This window comes from Apus apus, chromosome 4 (assembly GCF_020740795.1).
Source record: "Apus apus isolate bApuApu2 chromosome 4, bApuApu2.pri.cur, whole genome shotgun sequence".
Lineage (NCBI taxonomy): Eukaryota > Metazoa > Chordata > Aves > Apodiformes > Apodidae > Apus > Apus apus.
Genome location: NC_067285.1, coordinates 4,785,956 through 4,812,067, shown reverse-complemented (window position 1 = coordinate 4,812,067; position 26,112 = coordinate 4,785,956). Strand labels below are relative to the sequence as shown.

The 26,112-nt window shown below is 40.4% G+C and overlaps 1 protein-coding gene across 11 annotated transcripts in view; it reads left to right on the top strand.

The window, feature by feature from the left end:
- Window positions 1-25,595, top strand: part of PLEKHA1 (pleckstrin homology domain containing A1) — a 66,839-nt gene extending 41,244 nt beyond the window's left edge. For 3 of the 11 annotated variants that reach the window (XM_051619312.1, XM_051619310.1, XM_051619311.1), the window contains exons 4-13: window positions 396-441; window positions 8,805-8,902; window positions 11,042-11,173; window positions 12,722-12,865; window positions 13,885-13,953; window positions 17,356-17,420; window positions 18,207-18,270; window positions 19,474-19,563; window positions 20,640-20,714; window positions 23,080-25,595. In XM_051619312.1, the coding sequence (XP_051475272.1) occupies window positions 396-441; window positions 8,805-8,902; window positions 11,042-11,173; window positions 12,722-12,865; window positions 13,885-13,953; window positions 17,356-17,420; window positions 18,207-18,270; window positions 19,474-19,563; window positions 20,640-20,714; window positions 23,080-23,409 (1,113 nt within the window). In that variant the 3' untranslated portion in view covers window positions 23,410-25,595. The other 8 variants (XM_051619316.1, XM_051619315.1, XM_051619318.1 and 5 more) reach the window with 8 other exon arrangements.
- The last annotated feature ends 517 nt before the right edge of the window (window positions 25,596-26,112 follow it).

Genomic DNA, 26,112 nt, shown 5'->3' with positions numbered 1-26,112 from the left:
CCTGCTTCTCTCCTCTCACAACACAGCCACACTTCAGAGACTCCTGAAGAAAAGTTTTAATGAACCAAAATACCTCCAATGTCCCTGACAGTATGAAGTGTCCTTGAATTTTTAGTTTAGTTGAGATGCAGTCTTGTTTTCAGTTTTCAGTGTCTGGAAATGAAGCCTTAAGGCATCAGAACACATGGTTTAAGTTGTCTTCCTACCATACATTGCACATCTTCAGCTAAATTTTATGTAGCATTTTTTATTTACATCTCTATATCTTTATTCCTTACAATCTTGCTATCCTGCTCATCTTCAAATTTAGCCACTTGAAAGAGAGAAAAATATTGTGATATCTGATGTTTCTTTTGTGTGCACAGTGGCATTTATAATCTTAATTTCCCTACTAGGTTAGTGATGCAACTAAGCTGAGGCCAAAGGCAGAATTCTGTTTTGGTAAGTCCTTACATTCTGCATGTGCATCAAGTACTTTATTCAGAAGTTTGAATCTAAGATAATGTTCTGCAATTCAGTTACTAAATAGAGCTGATAGTGTATTTTTTTAAAAATGGCTTGTATTCACTGTTTAATGTGAGGGAAATACTAGCTTTTTCATAAGGTGTTTTATGGCTTTTCATATTGCAGCTTGATGAGGAGTAGGTAAGAGCTATTTTTCAGATGTTTGAAATTTTTGAGCCGTTAACAAGGTAATAAAAAATGTTGGGTGTTTTCAGAAACATGGCATGCCTGTCAGCTATGAAGACAAATAATTTAATTAGGTTACATCTGTATTACTGGTAGAAGAGTTGATTTAATTGATCTAAAAAAACCTGTCAGCCAATCCTGTTAATGTTAAATTTCAGCCTCTATTGCTAAGCCAAAGAAAATATTTGTTTGGAATACCTTCCAGGCTTATTGGTACTTAAACTTTTTTAAACTTGAATAAAGCTTTAGATAATCAAAAAAGACCCTTATGGTCTTTTTAAAGATTATTTTTTTAAGTAATTTATCCAAAATTTACCATCATTCCAGGTTTTTTTCACATTCACAGTAGTACATGTAGAGACTGGAATCAGCCTCTGCTGTGTTTGTGGATACCCATTCTTTATGGCTGCATTCACCTTAGGGTTTTAGGTACCAGAAATGCCTGGAGGTTTTGTGACAGTTGAGGTGTCCTTTGCCACATGTGGTGGTGTTGTACAGACCCAAAGAAGACAGCTCCACTGGACATGTGCAGTCTCTGTGTTGGAGCTCATGAAACACTGGATGATTCCCCACTGTATGAAAGCCTCCAGAGATTCTGGACTGGCACCTGGTGTGTCAGTTTAGTTTCACCTGCAGATTCCTCTGCACATGAGTGTGAAAGCGTTTGTCACCATCACTTGTAAAGTAGCTCTTGTCAGTGGCCACCAAGATGCTGCTCAAAGCTTCTAATATTTCTGGTTATGAAAGTGTTTTTGATACTTTTTAAAGGGAAAAAAAATGCATATATTGTCTTTCTATTTAAATAGCAGGAATTGCTGTTTCAGTCAGCTCATCATACAGTATGCATCATTCTGTATTTTGAATTTATATTTGCATCTAATAATGTTTGCCTCAAACCATTCACTTTGGGGAGAAAGGTGACAGAGTCAAAATTACCTGTTTATGGCAGGTGTTTGCTGGTAGTAATGACCTGAAGAACTGTTATGTTACACGTAGAGCAGCAAAATCTGTTCAGACTTTAGCTGAATGCTTCAGTTCTGGACAGGTTTTAGTCACTGTTCACCTTAAAGCTAATTTTAGGGTAAGTTCTTTAGAGTTTGTGAGGGGAAAATAGCTGCAACATTTTTTTTTCCTGTTACACAGAAATATATTTGTCCTTTTTGGGTAAAGCTATGCTAGATTTTTGCCAGGTAGATATATAGATTTACTAAAAATAATGCTTTTGTCACCAAGGTAAATTTTATTTTTCTGGCTATTTTAAATTTGTTTGGTCCTGAGTGTCATAACTGATTTTTCAACAAATTAAAAAATCACTGATCAGTGACACAAATGAGTTTAAATAATTTAACAGATTCTGTCTGATACCATTTAAATGGAGAGCCTTAAAAACAAAGTTTTTTAGAATAAAGTCAGCCTGTCAAGTGGATGTATGTATCTGTCACCGTTTGACTCAGGTCCGACAACAATGCTCTCGATCCCCTCCCCCCCCCACCCAGTTAGGGAAGGAGAGAGAGAAAAGGAGAGAGACTTGGCTGGATTGAAAACTAAACTACACAGCTTTAATTAAAACACTAATGAATCACACAAGAAAATATATACAATTATATACAGATATATTCAGATATGGGCAAAAGCCTCTCGCCTCCCCCCACCCCCAGCAACTCCCACAGCACTCCCCTGAACTGGCAAGAGTCCCGAGAAATCCCGGAGCCGCTGCTGGAGAAAGCGGAGAGTTATGAGGGTCAGGAGAGCTCGAGCCTAAGGGTCGGCGGTGATGGATGAGCAGAGTCCTCCCCGGACGCCGGCCATGGACGGAAGAGAGCGGCGAGAAGAAAGAGGAAACTGTCTTCTAAAATCTCTGTCCTTCCTCTGAGCTTACGTAGATATATGGAATGGAATATCTTTGGCCAATTTGCTGTCTGTCTAACTCAGCCTCCCACGGGGGGGTCAGAGATCTCCCCATAGTGTCTGAGCCGGCGGAGTGAAGGTGTAACCTTGAAGCCTCAGTAGTTAGAAAAACATTCCACTGTCTTATCAGCCTAGCAGAACACACAGTTGCTAGTTACAAGAAAGCTTACTGAAGGAAAAAAAAATCAGTGAAAAGAAAAATTGGCTTAATCCTGGCTAAAACCAGGACATTCCACCCCTTATTCCATACCATATATTACATACAGGCTCTATACTTTACCAGCTGTCAAATTAAGGATTCTCTCCCAAAGTCAGATTACCTTGAGGTACATATTGCACTTCACCATCCTCCATCATCACACACCAGGTATGTCCAGGTCCCTGAGCAAAAGCAATACCCCTGACAGGTTTACCTTTGCCTGAAGCAGGATAGACCCAAACACTTTTACCCAGCAGGTTTCTTTCACATACCACAGGGACTTTATCCCCATCTGTAGTATGCAAAAGGTCCGACTGGGCAGGACCAGCCCGATTGATGGATCCCCTGGTATTAACTAACCAGGTGGCCTTTGCCAAATTTTTATCCCAATTTTTGAAAGTTCCACCACCCATTGCCTTTAGGGTAGCCTTCAACAGACCATTGTACCTTTCAACTTTCCCTGAGGCCTGTGCATAGTATGGGATATGGTAGATCCATTCAATACCATGCTCTTTAGCCCAGTCAGTGACTAGACTGTTTTTGAAATGAGTCCCATTGTCTGACTCAATTCTCTCTGGAGTACCATGTCTCCACAAAATTTTCTTCTCAAGACCCAGAATAGTATTCCTGGCTGTGGCATGAGGCACAGGATATGTCTCCAACCATCCTGTACTTGTTTCCACCATTGTAAGCACATAACGCTTACCCTGGCGGCTCTGAGGAAGTGTGATGTAGTCAATTTGCCAGGCCTCTCCAAATCTGTACTTTGACCACCTCCCCTCATACCACAAAGGTTTCAACCGTTTTGCCTGCTTAATTGCAGCACATGTCTCACAGTCATGGATCACCTGTGCAATAGTGTCCATGGTTAAGTCCACCCCTCGGTCACGAGCCCATTTGTATGTTGCATCTCTGCCCTGATGACCTGAAGCATCATGGGCCCACCGAGCCAGAAAAAGCTCACCCTTGTGTTCCCAGTCTAAGTCTACTTGGAACACTTGGGCAGCCTCATCTGCTCGTTGGTTGTGTCGATGTTCCTCAGTGGCTCGACTCAGAGGCACGTGTGCATCCACATGACGCACTTTTACCTCCAGTTTCTCTATCCGAGCTGCAATGTCTTTCCACAGGTCAGCAACCCAAATAGGTTTACCCTTTCGCTGCCAGTTATTCTGCTGCCACTGTTTTAGCCAACCCCACAAGGCATTTGCTGCCATCCACGAGTCAGTGTAGAGGTAGAGTCTTGGCCACCCCTCTCGCTCAGCAATGTCCAAAGCCAGCTGGATGGCTTTTACCTCTGCAAACTGACTTGATTCACCTTCTCCTTCAGCTGCTTGTGCAACCAGTCGTGTAGGACTCCACACGGCAGCTTTCCACTTCCGGCGGTTCCCTACAAGACGACAGGAGCCATCGGTGAAAAGAGCAAATTGTTTCTCAGTCTCTGGTAGATGATCATATGGTGGAGCTTCTTGAGCTCGTCTCACCGCTTCTTGTGGTGGCATTCCAAAGTGGGTGCCTTCTGGCCAGTTTGTAATTGCTTCCACAATACCTGGACGATTAGGTTTCCCTATTCGGGCTCTTTGGGTGATCAAAGCAGTCCATTTACTCCAAGTCACATCGGTGGCATGATGGACAGGAGAAAGGTTATTCTCGAACATAAATCTCAGCACTGGTAGCCTGGGCGCCAGAAAGAGTTGTGCTTCAGTGCCAATCACTTCTGAAGCGGCTCTAACTCCTTCATATGCTGCAAGTATCTCCTTCTCAGTTGTTGTGTAGTTGGCCTCGGAACCTCTGTAGCTCCGGCTCCAGAATCCCAGGGGTCGACCTCGAGTTTCCCCTGGTGCTTTCTGCCAGAGGCTCCAGTTGGGACCATTGTGTCCGGCTGCAGTGTAGAGCACGTTCTTGATGTCTGGCCCTGTTCGAACCGGTCCAAGGGCCATTGCCTGCGCAATCTCCTTCTTGATCTGCTCAAAAGCTTTCTGTTGGTCAGGACCCCATTTGAAATCATTCTTCTTTCTGGTCACCTCATAGAGAGGTTTCACAATTTCACTGTAACATGGAATATGCATTCTCCAGAAACCAACAGTCCCTGAAAAGGTTTGAGTGTCCTTTTTAGTTGATGGTGGGGCCATAGCTGTTACTTTGTTAATCACATCCATTGGGATCTGGCGACGACCATCTTGCCACTTGATTCCCAGGAACTGGATCTCTCGCGAAGGTCCCTTGACCTTGCTTCTTTTTACAGCAAAACCAGCATCCAGAAGAATTTGAATGATCTTTTTACCTTTCTCAAAAACTTCTTCTGATGTGTCACCCCACACAATGATGTCATCAATGTACTGCAGGTGTTCTGGAGCTCCACCCTTCTCCAGTGCAGCATGGATCAGTCCATGGCAAATGGTTGAGCTGTGTTTCCACCCCTGGGGCAGTCGATTCCAGGTGTACTGGACTCCTCTCCAGGTGAAAGCAAACTGTGGCCTGCACTCTGGTGCTATAGGAATAGAGAAGAATGCATGAGCAATGTCAATAGTGGCATACCACCTAGCTGCTTTTGACTCCAACTCATACTGAAGCTCTAGCATGTCCGGTACAGCAGCACTAAGTGGTGGTGTCACCTCATTCAGGCCACGATAGTCCACTGTCAGCCTCCACTCGCCATCAGGCTTTCGCACTGGCCAGATAGGACTATTGAAGGGTGAATGAGTCCTGCTAATCACACCTTGGCTTTCCAATTGCCGAATCAGCTTATGAATGGGGATCACAGAGTCTCTATTGGTGCGATACTGTCGTCTATGCACTGTTGAAGTGGCAATTGGCACCTGTTGGTCTTCAACCTTCAGCAACCCTACTACAGAAGGGTCATCTGAAAGGCCAGACAAAGTACGCAGCTGTTCAGTGTCCTCAGTCTCTACAGCTGCTATACCAAAGGCCCACCGGTACCCTTTCGGGTCACGGAAGTATCCTTTCCTGAGATAGTCTATGCCAAGGATGCACGGAGCACCTGGGCCAGTCACTATAGGGTGTGTTTGCCACTCCTTACCAGTGAGGCTCACACCGGCCTCCACAACAGTCAGTTGTTGAGAACCTCCTGTCACTCCAGAGATAGTGACAGGGTTTGTCCCTTTATGATTCGATGGCATTAGAGTGCACTGTGCACCAGTGTCCACCAAAGCTTTATATCTTTGTGGTTCTGATGTGCCAGGCCACCGAATCCACACAGTCCAATAAACTCGGTTGTCCCTCTCCTCCTCCTGGCTGGAGGCAGGGCATCCCTAGGGTTGAGCACTAGAGCTCGATGAACCATCCTGGTTGTTGACTGGTGCAACCTTCCTCTTGGAAGAACCATCTCCTGGCTTTGTTCTGTTTAGAAGCTCTTGCACACGTAACTGGAGCATATCAGTGGGTTTCTTGTCCCAGACTCTCATGTCCTCTCTAAAATGATTTTTCAAGAGAGACCACAGGTGGCGTCGCAGCGAGTCCTGTCTTCCTTGCTGCTGTCTCGTAGCAGGATGTCTCTTCTTAATGGCTGCAACACGTGACCAGTCGTCTCTAGGAAGAGTCTGGAGTTTACTTCCCTTTGGCATCTTATACTTCCTGTCAACCATTTTCTTAACGGCTGAGGTTTGGAAGTAAAGGGAATCAGAGAGGATGTCTCCATACTGTCGTGCTTTGACAGTTACTTCACGTACAGTTGGTCTTTCGTAACCTTCAAAACATCCCATGAAGGAGAATATATGGGCATGCGCTGCTGGTACAGCCTGAACAAACTTCCGGAACATTTGTGTGTCACACTCAACATCATCAGGATCTGTGATTCCATCGTTATTATAGATCACTTCTCGCACAGCAATCTCTCTCAAGTAGGTGATGGCTTTCTCGAGAGTGGGTGTTCTGCTTCGGCGCCATCCGATGTCACCCTTGTGGGGATATCTCTCTCTCACAGCTGAAACAAGTCGGTCCCACAGGGTAGTAGTTCCTGTCTTACTACTAAGTGCTCTGTCAATACCAGCATCTCTGGCCAGGGATCCCAACTGCTTGGCTTCTCTCTCATCCACATTGTAGGTCTCAGCACCACTATCAAAGCATCGGAGCAGCCAAGGAAGGATTCCCTCACCATCAATGCGGGTGAAGTCCTTTCTCATGAGGCGCAGTTCTTTCATAGAGAAAGGGCGGGCAAGGTCATCGTCGTCATCTGATTGAGGAGGACCTGCTGTTCTTTTATTTGCTTGAGAGTGGTTTGGTTTTCTATCTGTCTGAGAGTGGCTTGGTTTTTTATCTGTCTGAGAGGTACCTGCTCCATCATCTGATTTAGAATCCTTCCCTTCCTCACCGTCAGCCTCTGTCTGAGAGGTACCTGCTCCATCAACTGTATTAGGATCCTCTTCTTCTTCACCCTCACTTTCTGCTGCTTTTGTCTTTGCCTTGCTCCTAGTCACAGGGTTAACTAGCTTGGTTCGCGATGGATCAGGCTTTTTCTTTGTAGAAGCAGTTGTTTTTGTAGCAGCAGGAGTGGTGGTATTGGCAGCAGTGGTGTTGGCAGCAGCAGTGGCAGCAACATTGCCTGTGGGGGAATGGCAGTGAGCAGAACAACATCTGGCCCTACGCATCCACAATATATTATAAACATTCAGCAAAAACATCCCCACTGCAACCATGCTATTCACATCAAGAGCTGGGAGATTCAGCTTGAGAGAATATGGAGAGGTAAAATTGAACCAGCTATTGCTGTTATCAACATGGACCGTTCTATTCACTTTAGGAGTTGTACCAGTAGGACTAGCAGTGTAACTGTACACATACAGTGACCCCATAGAGAACAGTATCATCATCCCTAGGATCACTAGGCTGGTAATGATACGGTTGACCATGGCTACAGTTCTGTCAATAAACCACAAATGAATCACAAGAGCAGCTACAAAATGCAGAATGCCCTCGGCTACATACCACATGTACAATTGCAGGTTTGGAAAAAGATCCAATAGATTCATTGCAGCAAGTGTCTGTTCAGTTTTCAATCCGTCAGAACACTCAGCAGAATTATTGCTCATTGCTCTCTGAGGGATTCCTCCCTTCAGAGATGGAATTTTGGACACTCCCAATTGATGAAAATGTATAATCTGGGCTTAAAATCGAGCCCCACGTTGGGCGCCAATTAAATTGTTGTCACCGTTTGACTCAGGTCCGACAACAATGCTCTCGATCCCCTCCCCCCCCCACCCAGTTAGGGAAGGAGAGAGAGAAAAGGAGAGAGACTTGGCTGGATTGAAAACTAAACTACACAGCTTTAATTAAAACACTAATGAATCACACAAGAAAATATATACAATTATATACAGATATATTCAGATATGGGCAAAAGCCTCTCGCCTCCCCCCACCCCCAGCAACTCCCACAGCACTCCCCTGAACTGGCAAGAGTCCCGAGAAATCCCGGAGCCGCTGCTGGAGAAAGCGGAGAGTTATGAGGGTCAGGAGAGCTCGAGCCTAAGGGTCGGCGGTGATGGATGAGCAGAGTCCTCCCCGGACGCCGGCCATGGACGGAAGAGAGCGGCGAGAAGAAAGAGGAAACTGTCTTCTAAAATCTCTGTCCTTCCTCTGAGCTTACGTAGATATATGGAATGGAATATCTTTGGCCAATTTTGCTGTCTGTCTAACTCAGCCTCCCACGGGGGGGTCAGAGATCTCCCCATAGTGTCTGAGCCGGCGGAGTGAAGGTGTAACCTTGAAGCCTCAGTAGTTAGAAAAACATTCCACTGTCTTATCAGCCTAGCAGAACACACAGTTGCTAGTTACAAGAAAGCTTACTGAAAGAAAAAAAAATCAGTGAAAAGAAAAATTGGCTTAATCCTGGCTAAAACCAGGACAGTATCTTAAGATTACTTTCTAAAAAGGAGTACAGCAGAGATATTAAATACTTGAACTGGATTTTTCCATATCCATTATTTTTATCATGGTGTTAAGTTTGCTCTTAAATTTCAGTATTGTTAACTTTTCATAATGGTTTTTAACAGTTATGAATGCAGGGATGAGAAAATACTTCCTACAAGCCAATGATCAGCAGGACCTTGTTGAATGGGTTAATGTTCTGAACAAAGCTACCAAAATCACAGTAAGTGGTTGAGTTGATATCTACCAGTGCTTTCAAATGGTGCTTCTATGTAACCTTTGCTGCCAGATTTTATGCTAGAATAGTCTTTTCATCTTTACAAAGAAGTCTCAGCTTGGCTTTCCAAAACTTGGAGAAACTGTGCAGAATTTCCCCTAAAACTGAGTTAATTTTACTTTTTGCTTTGGAAATGAGACAAAAATGTGATTATCTTTTTCATGAAAGCAGATGATCATCTCTAATTTAAAATGACCCATACACATTTGCTATTAATTGAAACATCCAGAAGAGACTTGCAAGCAATGAAAAGATGCACATATATTTGCCTGGTGCTAAAAGTTTCTCTAAGTATCATTAAAATAAGGAGCAAATACATCATGACTTGTTCCAAAGGGTCTCTCCTGATTTCAAGTAACATCCATTCAAGGAAACATAAATGCATTCTTTTGATAAGTGTTAAATTATTTTAACAAGGACAGCTTGTTATCACGTGATAGAAAAATGCATTACCTCAGTTTTTTCAGGAGGCAGAAGTTAAAGGGTTTTTTCTGTCCAGTTTTGGGGAAGTGGTGACAAGAACTGTTTTGAGAGTATACCATAACAAAAGGAGGGGTTCTGGGCATGGGGGTGGTCATTTGTATTTGTTGTCAGTAACTTTCTCATTTTTAGGTTACCTAAGGAGGTTTCCATGAGTTGCTTGTGTTGTTTTAACCTAGCCATTTCTTTGGAATTACACAAACATTGCTACTGATAATAAATAAATGAACCAAAACCACAAAGCTTTCTCACTTGTTTTTTTTTTGTAAGGAGGACACACCACAGCCATGTTTGAGTTGCTTCCAGTTCAAGGAATTGAGTGAATAAAGACTTAATTGTATCAAATTAGAATGGAGTCTGAAAGCTGTTTATCCTATGTTCAACTTGCATTCTAAATGGCTGGTAAAATTATTAGTACTTTTTGTCTTTGAAAGAACAAGCCTTTCAACTGGTAATCTGCTCAGAGGTTATTTATTATGGCCAGTTATTTAATAAAATAATCAGTATTTAATTTTCATATGAGCCTTATTTGCTGTGGAGTGTTACCCTCCAAAATTCATCACATTTCTTAGTCCTCCAAGTGCTGATAATTTCAAAATAGCTCTGGACCTTTGCAGCCTGGCACATTGTGTGCCTATTTATGAGTACTGTTTGAAAATGCACTCATATGAGAAGGTGGTTGTGGGTTTGGTCTGTAACATTTTTAAGAAGGAGTTTGACAGCTGAAGCACTTACCCAGTACAGCTGCAGCTACCAGCCCCTGGCGTTTGTGCTCTCAGGACTCTTTGTACTTCTTTGCAAGCTGTTTGTTTGTAAATGAAGCAGTGCTGGGCATAGAACTGGAACTGCAGCAGACTATAAAGTAGCTTTGTTTTTGTTTGTGTCAGTTCAATTTCCAGTTATGAATGTGCCAAAGTCTTGCGTGGTAACATGCTGTGTACAGACAATTTGGGTGTCCCTTTTTTCTGAAGGAATTTGGGTGTCCTGTGTAAATATCCAATAGGTTGGTGGCTAGGATATTTTGTTATGAGACTCTTGATTTCTTCTTGTTAGGTAATGATAGTTAGAAATAGGTAGGGTCACTGTGGACAGAATTCAGCAATGTAAGTAGGATTGATGGAGGCAGCACACACAGTCTTCGTGCCAGGGACTGGAATGCCATATAAATGCCATGCTGGCTGGGCATCCTGTTTGACAAAAGTCTCAATACTGTAGCTCTGTGTTCATGGCCCTCCCGTGCTTGCTCCACAGGCAGTGGGGCATCTCCAGTCTAAAGCACTTCTTAATAAAACTGAAAGGACGTGAAAAATGAGGAACTAGTTCTTCAGCAAGTTAGCAGTGCTTCTTGAAGATCCAGTATAGCACTTATGGCAAAGCTGGGAGTTGGTTTTTCAGATTTCGAGACACCTGGTGAAATGTCTTTGTTGGCACCAGTTTTCTTCTGAGAACTTGAGAGCAGCCATTGCAACAAACTTTCATTTTACAAATTTTACAAATTAGCATTTGTTAAATCCTGAAGACAAATTAAAAATGCTTGAATAATGAATTAGGTTTTTTTTAATTAATGTCTTCATAAAATTCTTTATGTTCATTATCACCTTTCAGGTACCAAAGCAGCCTGATCCTCTGTGTCAAATGGATAATGCAAATCGTCAAGCTGAAAGCCCAGGTGGAAAGAAGCAAGTGTCTTACAGGACAGAAATAGTTGGTGGTGTTCCTATCATTACACCTACCCAGGTAATACCCTTAGAACAAATGTGGTATTGTCTGATAGAGGAAGCTTTGTTGTTTGACAGATGAGGGAGGATAGGTTCTGTGTCCCAATATAGCTGTCAGCTTCTCCCCTTGCTCAGAGGACTTACACTTGGGTGTGCACCTTTTATTGATACTGACTGGGTGACTGGATTTTATTCCTTTTGTACAAGGTTAGAGAATTATGCAAGACTGTAAGAAATTACTTGAGTATTGATTTTTTGATCACAGATTAGTGATCAGTGTGCTGAAAATGTCTTTGTGTGAAATTAATTGTAGGTGTTAAAGTCAGAATTGTTAACTGTCAGGAAAAGTGGGTAAAAAGGAGGTAGTTAATTCAGCTGTTTAATATATAGATGATGTTAGAGGTAGTGACAGCAGATTGAACCATCACAGAAGGGCTTTATGAAATGGTGTGTGTGAGCAAATAAGAGAAACAAGTGAAATTCAGTGGAAATAAATGTGATGTAAGCTATTCTGGGAAAAACAATCCTAGTTTTAATAGAAAATACTAGATTGTGAAATAACCACTTTCACTCAAAAGGTAAGAGTTACCTTTGCTATAAGGAAGCATGTCAGTGGAGAAAAAACCCCACAAATATTAGGCATGACAAGAAAAACAACAAGGAGCAAACCAGAAAATATCTTTGTTGCTGTATAAGTCCTGCCTTTGACTAGGAATCCAGGTTTGGTTTTCCTCTTAAAAACTAGAGCTGGAAAGGCTCAGAGAAAGGTTTTGAGGATGATTGGTCCATGTGGGATGATCTCCATATGGGTGGGCTAGCACTCTGCTGTGTGCAGAAGAAATAACTGCAAGGTGCAAGAGCTCTACAGAACCATGACTGGCAGAAGTGGATGCTGTTAACTTTCTTTTCCAGTATGAGAGCTATGGGCTTTTAAACAAAGCTGATGGTGCAACCAGGTGAAACAAAGGGAATGAGTTCTTCTCTCAGTGAGTAACAACACATGAGGTACTCATTGCCAAAAGGGGACATGGATGCAAGAAACTTTTCTGAGTTTGAGAGACTGAACAAGCTAATGGTGGAATAATCTATGCAGCATTAAAGATACAGACCTGTATCTGCTAGTGGATGTAAATGACATGTATATATCTGAACTGCATTTTAAAATTTAGTGAATTCTGATGTGTCTTATAATGCTAGAAATAGTTTTTTCTTTTGTGTAGCCACCTCCAGTGTTTTTCCCTAAAAGCCACACTATGAGTTTGCACTAAATACATGCATGTATCTTCTTTTTAGGTCTAACGTTCTTCATTGAGTGTCTGTACATATTAGAGAATATTCAGCACTTTCTTAGTGTAGTTTCTAAATGGAGCTTGTAAGTACTCAGAGTCCTTGGGGAGTCTCATTAGTTGCCTCTAGAAATCAGTTGAAATATTTTGTCCTTTCAGACAAATTGGAAATGGGGTTTGTGAGCATGGGATGATCCCGTTATTCCCTATTCTAAGTAGTATAGTTATCCTTTTACCTTTTGAAAAAAGAGAATATTCTGAATTTTCCTGCTTTTTTCTAGAAAGAAGAAATCAGTGAGTGCAGTGAAGGGAGTGATAGGAATTATTTGAAACGGTCACAAAGTCACCTTCCTTATTTTACTGCTAAGCATCCCCCAGATAATGCTATTATCAAAGCTGGCTACTGTGTAAAACAAGGAGCAGTGGTAAGTATTTAAGATCAGTTTGTTTCACTAATGAAGAGCAAAGATCTTAAGGTGGTAGTTGTACTTCTCAGATTATTAAACAAAACAAAAAAGAGGCATAATTACCAGTAACTTCAGCACTACTGACAAGGTTAAGGATGGCTAAAGATAAATCTGACTCTCCAGTAGCATGTAATTTGTGTGTATGTGTTGGTTCTTTTCATAACTTGCTTCAGTGTTACATGGTTGGAGCTGTTTTGTAGAGGAAAGGTGGTGTGCACAGAAGCTTTCACGTTCTGGTTAGTGAATTAGTTAGGAGTTCTGTTCTGCAGTTCTGTAAAGATCTTTATTGCACTTACTAGAAGCATATAAATTAAGGCAGAAGTTCGATGCCTGCATGCTTTTTAATTCACCAAAATGTTTAGAAGAAAGTGAGTTTTTCAGTTCAGAGGAAGAGTTATACAACTTGGCACTGATTAACACAAGTGGAACTATTCACGTGTAGCGTGGCTAAAAGAGGGAACAGATAGTTCAGAGTAAGCAAGATAGACGTGCTTTGTGACTTTTCAAGTTCATTTTAGCTTGGATTATGAAGCTTCTTTTTGTAACATGCCTTTTAAAAAAAGAAAACTGGAAACCTTAACTGCACTGTCTTTTAACAACACAAATACCCTGCAAGAAATGTTGAGTTGCTACAGTTTCAGTGGAGATGGTTGAAAAGTTCTTAAAATAGAAAACAAAAGCTTCCAGAATTTTTCCAGAATTTTTAATTTTTGCAGTTTTCCAAGAAAGATGGTTGGGTTGACTCTTGCTGAATTATTTGGAGGCACTACATTAAAACACATGTATATACACCAGACATGTAAATAAATATGTAATATAAATAAAAAATTAAATATGGTAGATGAACAATTATAGCAATTAGAGAATGTCAGAGTAGAATTGTAACTATAATTCTATAAATATATAACTAATATATAACATGTAAGTATGTTTGTGCGTATATATAAAATACATCCATGTTTATTTTCTTTTAACAGATGAAGAACTGGAAGAGAAGATACTTTCAGTTAGATGAAAACACAATAGGATATTTCAAGTCTGAACTGGTGAGTTTCCAGAAGTGTGTTATTTTCCACTGATAGTTGCAAGAAAACATGAGGGTGCTGTGCTGATCCTGAACTCTTAGCTCTGAACTGTAGTAACTTCTGATTGGACAGAGCAAAAACTTACTAGTGTCACTCAAGCTGGACTTCTGTCTTCTGTTTGGGAACCTGTCTGTAGGGCACTGGAGTAATAGGATAGATTCTGCAGTCACCCTGATATTTGTGTCTGATAACTTAAGTCACTTTGTACTTGCATATAATTATGTTTGTAAAACAGCTGATGATAATATGCAGAGACAGAACTGTAATCTTGCAGTTCATAGTTTAAAGTTAGGATTATGGGGTGTTCTGTCATACAACTGATGGGATCTTTTCCCATACACTTCCTTCACCAGGGCAGCCAAGGCAGGCCAAGAAATATGCTGTTCATAAGCAACATTTTAAGTTTGTTTTGGTTTCATGATCTTTGCTCTCCACTTGTCACTCTTGAACCTTTTGACCAGTTTTGACCAAATGCTAAGTGCCTTCAGGCTTCGTGTAAAAATGAAGTGGCTTGTACTGGAGACAGTCCGTTTTTCCCAGTAAGGAATCCCAAACTTACTAAACTTGAGAACAGCTGCATATGAGGAATAAACTCTTGAGTTGTAGGATATTACAGATCCAGGAAAACTGAGTTTAGCAGCAAACTAAGATGCAAAACGCCAGGAAGCCAAATTTCAGGCTGTTTTTTAAGAGAACTTCTGCTTTACTTTTAATAAGGGAGTGCAACAGTAGCAGGAGCTTGATCTTACATCATTGTCTTTGTTAAGCTGTCAGCATAACACAAGTTTGACATGTTGCCTACAATAAACCCTCTGTTTTTAAAAAACTGAGTGCAGATTGCTCACAAGCAAATTCTAACTCAGTGGAGACTTCTGCTGTGTGAGAGTATGCTGGAAAGATGATACAAATGCGTATACTTGGTGTTTCATAATTTCAATTTAATTGTTTTGAACAGTATAAAATCTTGTAGTGTCCTCTGTCCTTCAGTCTAATATCCCCTTGCTGCAGTTTGAGGAAGGTACTGGGATTGACCAGCTGTCAGACAACAGGGAAGTAGATCTTCCTTCACAGTTTTTTACTGAAAGCAGTAAGTCAGTCATCTCTCTTCTCAGGGAAGTGAGTGCTGAATAGATAGAACATATGGAATCATAGAATCCCAGACTGGTTTGGGTTGGAAAGGACCTTGAAGAACATCTAGTTCCAACCCCCTGCATGGGCAGGGACATCTCCCACCAGACCAGTTTGCTCCAAGCCCCACCCAACCTGCCCTTCAACACTTCCAGGGATGGGGCAGCCACAACTTTCCCTGGGCAACCTGTGCCAGTGTCTCACCACCCTCACACTAAAGAATTTCCTCCTAATATCTAACCTAAATCTCCCCTCTTCCAGTTTAATGCCATAACCCCTCGTCCTATCACTCCGTGCCTCTGTAAAAAACCCTTCTCCAGCTTTCCTGCAGCCCCTTCAGGCACTGGAAGGTGCTCTAAGGTCTCCCTGGAGCCTTCTCTTCTCCAGACTGAACAGCCCCAATTCTCTCAGCCTGTCAGTGTCCTTTTCTTGGGTTATAGTGGTTAATCAAAACATTCCATGGTTAGGAAACCTGATCATGTTAATCATGTTTCGTATATATTTCTTGAACAATTAGGATCTGTCTTATCTGAAACATACATGTTGGAGAGACATTTAATCTGTACTGGGAAGAGCAAAACTTTCACAGAGGACAGTCCACCAAGAAGATTGCAAGTGGAGAAGGATTTCTTTCAGCCATGTATGGCATCTTAGTTTCCCTAATGATCTCCTGTTCCTAATGAGAGTAGCACAGTGACAGGAAAACAAGTTAAACAGGGACATTTTTTTTGGTCATGTCTTTGTGGTTAAGAAGGCTGTGACATGGAGGTCGTATCCAGCTAGTGTAACATCAGACTCCTAACACTGGAAAAACCTCTTTCTGTTGGACTTCAGTTACCAGCAGCTACAATCTTCAGTCAAGGGTGGCTCTTACTTGAAGCTAGTTTGTCTTGGCAGCCAGCCTGCTCACCAGTGCTTCAAATGACTCTTACTGGGTATCTTAAGATAGCCAGAGATATGTTGGTTTGCATCTGCAGAAATATTTCTGAGTTCTGTGCCCTCAAGAATGTAAGATATGTTGGGTTATTTTAAATTGAAAAATGTGTAGATTCAGGGGATTTTATTGTTATGGTTGGTCAGTGTCCTCTCCATCCATCTGCTTCATGGCCTTTTTGCAGTTTGAGGAAGAGCCCTTGCCAGTCTTCAGGTGGATTACAGTGGTATACAGGCTATATCAGCCTTGGAAAATTATAGTTTCTGAGGTGATGTGTTCCCTGCAGTGGGTGTCTGTGTTCCAGGGGTGATTGTGCAGTTCATGTTTGATGTCTTACTTGGGAAACTCCATTGTAATGGATGAGTGTACCTAGGAAGAGCAAGGAGGGGGGAGAGAGGCAGAATAACAGAAAAAGCTGAGTTTTAAAATGTGTACATTTCATCTGCTGTAGAGACAAGTGGTCTAATGAAAACTGAGGTTTGAGAATAGTTATATTTAGGTGACATTCCCTGTTTGCTGTAACAACATAAATCTCTTAAATGTATATAGCAGAAATTATAAAGAAAGTAGTCTTTCCAGGGCTGACAGCTATTGTTTTGTCTGTGAGCTGAAGCCAACTGGAAGTCCACTGTAACATTGCTTAAAAAAAAAAACACACCTTAGGAGGTGAAATAAATTGTTGTTTGTGTTTATGGCAATAGCCACAGGAAAACAAGATCATGTATGACATGACCTTGTCACGGCAAAAGTGAAGCTATTTGTTTGAGTGTTCTTACTTTTGTTTCTGTTGTGTGAAACTTTGACAGAATTTAAGCACTTGTTACAATAACAATTTTCATTCTTTAAGAATATTTGCTCTCTTACAGCTTTTGTTCTTATTTCTTTGTATTATTTTTTCATTGCACTGGGTGTAGGATACAATTGATCTTATTGAAAGTCATGTCACTCAGTACAATTAACAGAGCATCTTGCAGCATTTAATAGTGATTTTCCTGAAATGAGCTGCTTGAAGCCATATTCAATATTCTCAACTAGTTATGGGAGATGGCAGGGGTGGTTGTCTGCATTATGATAAGGTGAATCAATGTTTTTGGGTTTTTTACCTCTTCATTTCATATCTTCATTGCAAATGCCATGATTGGTTGATTAATTGCAAATTGATGTCATCTTGTGCATAAGTGATGGCTGTGTCACAGAAGTCTGCTGCTGTCAACTGTCCTGACCTCTGGCTTGTTGACTAATACTCTATTTTTTAGATACACTCTACTGAAATATTTTTGCCTTTTTTATTTTTTTTTCAGGAAAAGGAGCCTCTCAGGGTTATACCACTTAAGGAGGTCCATAAAGTTCAGGAATGCAAACAAAGGTGAGCAGAGAAGCACTGATGTGGTGACATGGGATGTAGTACATGGTTTTTTCATGGCTGGACTGCTCATTGGAAACAATGGAGAACTTCTTAATAACTTCATTTGAAATATGCACATGTAATGCTCTTCATTTACAGGACAGCAAAGAGTTCTGTGCATAAAACTGGTTCTGAGGGTTCTGCATTAGTGTGTGTTTCAAACCTGTAACATCCAGTAGAACATAAATACTTTGGACAAGGGTGGAACAAAGGAATATCATGAGTTAGAGTTGTCTGATTTGAGGCAGCAATTTAGGAGTCTCTCTTCTGCTTATATAAATCTCTAAATCTCATTATCTTATAATGTTAAATGTCTGTATTTAGATGAGAACCCTCTTCCTGATGCTGTTTCCCTCCCACCAAATGGCAACATACTAAGAAATCAATTGACTCTCTAGTAGGTTTTTTTAGCAGGCTACTGTTCAGGACTAATACTTTGCAAAGATATAACAGAATCTATATGTGAAGTTGGACGGAAATTTGACTAGAGCAATACATATTTTTAAACTTAGCATGATATGGTTTAGAATGTTGCAATTAAAAGTATAGTAGCACACATGCCACTGATAAATGAAAGTGAGAAACTAAAATGAGTGAGAGATGCTGGTTTTCTTTTCCTACTCAGTATTTACCAAAAAACCCAACAGTAGAGTGATAAAGAAATGCAAAGGTCTTCAGACAAAAAATGCTTTGGTTCTCTGCACATTGTACTTACTGTTGAAGTATCTTTGTGTGTTTCATTTACAGTGATATAATGATGAGAGACAATCTCTTTGAAATTGTAACAACTTCTCGAACCTTTTATGTACAGGTAATTTCTGTTTTTCTAACTTTGGGCAAAACTAGGAGACTCTCCTAGTCAAAGCAAAGAAGTTGGTTTGCTTTTAAAATTGTGTTTAACTGTGCCATGATTTTCAGAGGGAATGTGCTCTTCCTGTTTCAGAAAGATGCATATACAAAATGCTCCATATGACAGCAACTGATATGTTGGTATTGTATGAAAGCAATAAATTAATCCCAATGTGATTTTGTTGGTATTTGGGTCTTCAGATTTTGTAGTATCTGCTCAAATCTTTTATTTTGAAGTACTGAATTTTTATGCACAGTAATTGAGCTTTCAGAGTGAAGTTAGTTGCCACATGAAAATACCTACTAAAGAACAGCAACATTTAGATTTCAGTACCTGTTTGGTGTCATGTATCCATATGCACTTTATTCCCTGCATTCATACAATGTTTTAAATACCTGGATATGCACATCACAAAGACTTGCTTTCTTCAGCTGGGTGGGAATGTGATGCTTATAGCATTGGGAGTGTCTTGTGTAGGATCAGAAAGGCCTGGGTAGCCTAACCCGGGCAGTGCTGCCAGATGCTGAGTTATAAGCTGTCCTGTAACTGAACATAATGAAGTGACAAGTTGCATATATTTCATGCTGGGTGGATGTGCTAGTTTAATAAAGCTGCAACCTAATTAGGAGACAGATTTAGCTTTTCATCTGTCTTTATCCCAGATATGTACACTCTTGGTATTCACTGTTAATCTGTTACCTCCTTGTTGGAGTGTGTTGTTCCAGGTATATGTAGAGCTGACCCCTGACAGAGGCTGATTTTTATTTGACCATAAATCTTCAGTAAACACCTCATAGAAAAAGTGCAGCAACAACTGCCAAGTACAGAAGTTGTCAGTGGCCAAAGTCTGCTCAGAGGGGTCAACAGATCTCCTGTCAGAATTTCTGTGGGCACTTCAATTTTTTTTGTTTCCTGGAAGTAAAATTTTGAGTCTAGAGGATGCAAACAGCATAAAAGCTCTTAGCCTTGCCAATGACTGATATAACTATGTACATTCAATAGCATATCCAGTGAAGAAATGTCAGGGTTAAATGGAAATCCCTGTGGCTTTAAATAACAGACCACTAAAGCAGGGGAAGGCTGTCACTTCAGTGCAGGTGGGCAGGACACTGGAGGAGCTTGAGAGTTGATTTTGTGACACATAATGCATGTTGTTTGCTGCAGGCTGACAGCCCAGAGGACATGCACAGCTGGATAAAAGCAATTTCTGGGGCTATTGTAGCACAACGGGGACCTGGAAGATCAGCAGCTTCCGTATGTTATTCTGAACCTCAGAGAAAATGTGATTAGTAGATGTTCACTTATACAGATGAAGTTCTAGATGTTTCTCCCTTTCTCCTCTGCTCTCCCCTGTCCTGTAGTAACGTGGCATCTTTGCATGAACTTTCATAGGTTGGCATAAAATATTTTGCCTTTTTAATTGAGCACTTATCTTAGTCTTACATGTATGTAACTTTATGTGCATCGTGTTGTCTTGGACACGTAGATAATGCAAGTGCTAACCTGGAAAAATTCCTCTCAGCTCAGTATGATCTGTGTCACTGTGCTGCTACTAGTTGGGAAGTAAAACTGAAACTTAAATTCCTGCGAGGTTGCTGAAGTTGGCAATCAAATGGCAATATCTTTATTTTTAGCAACTCTCACAACTGAATTGTCATTCTCTGTTGGTAGTTTATTGTAGATGCACATTCAGATTTAAAGTAACTTCTCTAAGAGTTCTCTGCTTGCATGAATTAGTTTTTGCTGTTGGAAATGTAGTGTGAACACCACCTAGCATTGCTGGAGTGAGGCACTGTGACAAATCTCAGTATTTGGAGCCATGTGGATGCCCACATTTCATACCTACTTGCATTTACCTGTGTTAGGTGTTCAGCACAGAGCACATCAACATGTGAGCAGTGAAGGTTACTGCAGTGTCACGGTGTCTCCAAGTACGTCCAGATTTAACAAACCAAACGCTTTTTACAATTCAGGTGTTGGAGCTCTGGTTTTCACTCTCTGGCTACAGGATGTTTTGTAATAAGCTGAATATATCATTACCCCCATAATCTGAAATACAACAATTTAAATCTGGCTCTTGCATTGGCATTGATATGTGTTTCTGTCAACTCAGTCTAAGTTCTCAGTTACTTTTTGCAGCCAGGAGCTGCTTCATGCTTTGAAGTCAAACTTCCTATCATCAATTTTATTTCTTTTGGGGGCAATGAAAATATGCAGGTGACTTTGTGTATGCTTTTGGATTTTTGTGGGGCTAACTGAGCAATCTAGCTATGACTGTTTGCAACACTTCTTTCTTTTTTCCCTGTCTTCTCTTCTTTCCCCAAGTCTAGGTTACTCTAATCTTAGCTTTGCACTGTGTTCCAGATGCGGCAGGCCAGAAGGCTGTCGAATCCTTGTATACAGAGGTATACATCAAGAACTGGTGAATGCAGCACGTATGTGGGCTCTCATGTAAACTTGCCTTCTCAACAGAGGGCTAGGACTAGAGACTTAATTTGCACTGTAAAAACCTAAAAACAATGCTGCCTGTTGTCATTACTGAAAACTAACTTGTAAATTAGATCAGTCACTTACAGGTTTGCACTCTGTTTTTTTTCCTTACTTTTAAAATAATTGGAGATTAAAAAAGGCAAAAACATGCATTTGTATTTCAAGCATCCTATATATTGAGACAGAAGTCACACAATGTCGTTTTTAAAAGGAAGGTATTAACATGAATTTGCATGAGAGTTCATATTTCCATTTTACTTTACACCTCTTTGAAACTGCGCAAAAGCAAGATTAAATTTCAGCTGCCCACAAACTAATACAGATGCGTGCACACAAAACCTCTGCACCACATAACCCAAGCAATTGGAAGGATAATATTGTAGCCTGATTTGCATGGCTTAGAAGTCTCTGCATGGAATTATTACTTCAAACATAGAAGCATTATAATGTATAATCAGTGCACTGTTCAAAGCAGTCCCCCTTAAGAGCAATAATATAGCAGTGTAGTCTTTCAACTGTGAAATTACAGTCAGTGTGGGTAGTAAAATTTGAATATCCTTCAGCTGCATTTAGTAAAAAAGTTTATTATAGAGATCTTGCCCTAATATCCCTTTTGTCCTAATTGTTGAACTAAAATTATTGACTAGTAGGTAAATCACTGAATCCTGTGTTCTCCTGAAGCAAATGTTTTTCTTGAAAGTGGAGTATCAAGCCATGTATGAAATGTAGCACTGTAAATCATGTGAAATATGTCACTGAAATTGGACACAAAAATGAAGTCTAAAAGAGTTGCACATCTTCACCCAATAACATTAGTTAATTTATAAAAAGAACTACAGTAGTAGTTGGCAGGATCCATTATGATTTAATTTATGAATTCATGTCATAACATTCTAAAAGAAACTCTGAAAAGTGCTATGAAAACAAAGTATTTCATTTAGGATGTATATTTGCATCTTGGACTCACATCTGTGATGGGTTTTGTGCTAACAAATATGCTTGAAAACTGACTGGATTTGTGTACACACATGGGTTAGATTTCTGTAGTTCATGTACTAACACTGGCTATGGCAGAAGTGACAGCAGCTCCTGATGCATGTGGAGTGAAGTATTCACTGCATGTGGCTCATCATTTAACACTGTGTCCAGCATGGACTTAGATATCCCTATGATATTTAGATATTCCTAAACATCAGGAAGAAATTCTTCACCATGAGGGCAGGAAGGTGCTGGAATAGGTTGCCTAGGGAGGCTATGGAAGACCCTCCCTGGAGGTGTTCAAGGGCAGGTTGGATGAGGCTTGTGCAGCCTGGTCTGGTGGGAGGTGTCCCTGCTCATGGCAGGGGGGTTGGAACCTGATGATCTCTGAGGTCCCTTCCAACCTTCACCATTCTATGTATTTGAGACATCCTTAGGGAGTTGATAGACAAGATGCAGAACCTGAGGAATGTTTTGCTCTCGAGATGCAGCTGGGAGTCAGGCAGGATATCCTAGCACATCTAAAATGGCACTCTGTGCCTGTGCTTCAGACGTCTTAATCGCTCCTAGGTAGCCTGGGAACTTGTTTCTGTCAGTAAGTAAGTGCTGGGAGATTATTTTCCCAGTATCAGTGTAACAAGAGTTATGTAAAGGTCAACAGAATGGCAGTTAACAATAATAAACACAAGAAAATAATTTGACAATTAAAAGGAACAGCTTAAAGATCAGGTTCCTCTCTAGGTCCATTAACTTTGGAAATTACTGTACAGTCTTGATAACATAAAATAATTACTATTTTGTTTGGTCCCTGGAACAAATTTTAGAGATTGGTACCCCAAGAAAAAGGGAACAATAAAATGTGCATTATTTCAGGATTTAAGGTATGAGTGCTTGATGTGTATGAATAACTTTAGATACATTTTTCTCTTTGAAAGATGTCACTTTCATTGGCCTTTAAAGTGTGTATCTTCAAAAGGTTACCTAACATCTTAGTAAAATGAGAAGCCTCAATTTGCTGGACTATGTTATAAAGTCTAAAGAACTGCTGAGCTTGATTTGAGAAACTGAATGTCTTCAGCTGAAGAAGCTGAGGCTGCTGTCACATGCTGCTGTAAGCTCACCTTTAATAATAACACGCTGCCTTCAGAAAGCTCCTGCCTCCTGCTTCTGTGGCTGATGCTTGGCTTTGTGTGTTTTCTGTCTTAATGGTTGTTTGTTTTTATCCCTGAGAGTGAAATCTGAACCTGCAGCTTTCCAACCTGATGTCGGTGTCACCACCTGACGCATGTCCTTCTTTTCCAGGAGCATCCAGAGTCTTATTCCGAACCCAACCATGCTCTCCGTTCTGCCTTCCCAGCCCCAGCCCCCTCACATTCCACAGCCCCTCACAGCAGCCCTCTGGTCCCAAACCCTCGCACCAAATACCCTGCCTTGGAGAAGCGAGGATTTCACGAATCTTTTACCAAGGCCAAGCCAGGGAGCTACAAGATCCAGGTTGTCGCTCCAAGAGAATCAGCTTCCAAAGTGACTGAAAGGGGCCTCTGGGAACCCCGAAGGAAGAATGGCACTCAGGAACAGGATCCTGGCCTCGTGGATCTGGATGATGCAAGCCTTCCAGTTAGTGATGTGTAGTGATGGAAGTGTTTGGAGAATGATCCATTTGTTCGGTCCTCTAATTTCCTTGCTTGGACTTTGAACCAAAGAAAATTATAGGAAATGAGAACAAAAAAAACACAACCACCAGAATACTGATTTTTATATATATATATATATATATGTGTGTGTTTGTGCACACATGTGTATATATAACCCGTTGTATATTGCCTTTCAGCTGAGGGTCAGAAATGGACCTTACATGTTTCCTCAAAGCCTGACAGTAAATCACTTAGGAGGGAGGGCCAAACTGCACAAATTTAAAAAACAAATAAAAAATAATCAAAAGACATAAAGTACTTCTGCAAAGTACCAGCAACTTGTCATTCCTAATCTGGCAAACTTAACAAATTTACAACTCGTGCTATATTGTGGAGAACTAATTGCCAACAAATGTGATTATTTCATATTGAACTACAGTAAGATTTTAGGCACAGGTGAGAATTGCTTCTCTCCGTGACTTTCAGATACCAGGAAATGCACAAAATGTTTCTTCTGTTCTTTAGGGTCAACAGTGTCAACTGATTTGTTACCAGAACAAGAATTCTGAACTCCCTTGGAATTCTAATTATGGTGCTGTAAAGTTTCCACTAAAATAATATTTTTGAATAGTCGGCCTATTTTTTGATGCACTCCTAAAGGTGGGTTGTAACTTTTTGCACACGTGGATTTTCATGGACTGCATGTAATGGTGTTTTGGAGGAGGGGAGAAGAGAAATTGGACTTTTGATTTTGGACACTTTAGACCTTTCGAACCAAGAAGAGTTTATGTTGTGTTACATTAGGCTTTGAAACAATTATTTTTTATTTCTAAATGTATTGTTTGGTGACTGTTTTGAGAATGGTTCTCTTGTCAGGGCTTTGTGAGCAGTTCTTGTTTCTAGGGTGGATCAGTGGAAGACCTCCTCGTTTGGTTTTGTCATGATTGGTACTGAACTGTTCATAGTCATGCAGTTGTTGTGGCCTCTAACTTTTGGTGCACTAATAATCTTAAGTGCCTGTGTTTTTTCCTCACATTGTTGAAACACTTTTGGATGGGTTATGTAGACAAACCATTCTTAATGGTTTTTGAATGTTGGCTTGGAGTTGTTCTGAATAGCATAGTGTGGAACAGCTATTTAAAACAGAAACCTTAGGCTATGGATACCAGTGTTCTGGTATTGCACCTACTAGCTGTGCAATATGTTTTTTTTTAAAAAAAAATGAGTAATTGTTATTTGTGTTCTGGGGCTTCAGAGGTGCAAATGAAAAGAACCTTTACATTTCAAATATTGGATTAGGTTGTGTACTTTTCATCTTTTTGAAAAATGTTTGCTTTAATCAAAACCCCACAAATATCTCATGCTGCTGCTTCTTGTGATTCAGGTTGTCCAGCTTTGCCATACTGTGTTTTGTCCACTGTAACCTAAGATACATATCAGACAAGTCCACCTTCTCTCCAACTTCCAAACTGACTTCCTGCTTGAGAGATATGGATGGCTTTACCACAATAATTTGTTGATCCAAGGTTAGAAAAATTGGTGTCATAGAGCAATGAAAGATAATCTAATTTCAAGACCTTAAATTATGTCAGCACCTTTTATTTTTCTTTATCCATAAGCTAACTAACCACTGTCTTAGAGACAGTGGTGTTTGTAAATTACTGGTTTTGTTTGACTCTTTACATATATGTGAAAACTAGCACAGAAGTGGAGGTTACTGTAAATGTCTGAACTAGTATTGTAGGTTTTAACTTCTGTAAAGATTAAACAATAGCTCTTTAGAAGCTTATTTTTTCACAAGTACGTTCTGTGTGGAAGACACTTTGCATTGAAATATTTTTACTGTAGTCTAACATCTGAAAATCACTTATCTGGTACAGCTTTCACACTGCATGTTCATTTTATTATATTTTGGTATTTGGCAATTTTACACGTTGGGTGGAGGTAAAGCAGCTCCATTATGGGACTTACAAAAAGAGGCAGGGGGGAAAAAAGGAAAAAAAGAAAAGAACTACTGTTGTAGTTCAGTAGCATAGGGAAATATTTGTGGTTGGTAATGGTCAGGGTCTCCTATTTATCAGTACTTTTATAAATCTATGAAAATTGTTAAATTATTTTAGAAACAGTGCTGTAAATATGTCACATTTAAATTGTCAATAAATCAGTTTGGGTAACTTAAGATAACATCTGACTCGAGTTTCCTTCCACCATGTTATTTTATTAGAACAATGTAAGCATACAAGGGGTCAGATCATGCCTTATCCAGCCATAATGTATCTTTAATTCTTCAAACCTGATCAGATTGGGTAGGCTAAGAAAATCAAAGATAAATCAAACATGAGGAGCTGGTTTCGTTCTACTTTTCTCTGTTTCTTCTGTGGAGTTTTTAAATGTTGGGCAAGAGAAGTCAATCAGGTTTGTTTCTAAATAATAGAAGAGATGATGCACAGTAATGCTGAGTGAACCATTGGGAAGCACTATCTGGAAGGGGAAAAAACCCACAACAAAATGTAACATGTTTTTTTGTTGGTGTTTTGTTTTGTTTGTGTTTTTTTTTACATAATATTGTTGCAGAACAAAATTTCCCTCTCAGAAGTGCTTTCCTGAAATAACAGCACCTTTATGGCAGCTGGGAGCACCTCACAATGTGTACAGCAGACAGTAGGATCTCACTTGAGAGTGACTGCACTTCCCAAGTCTG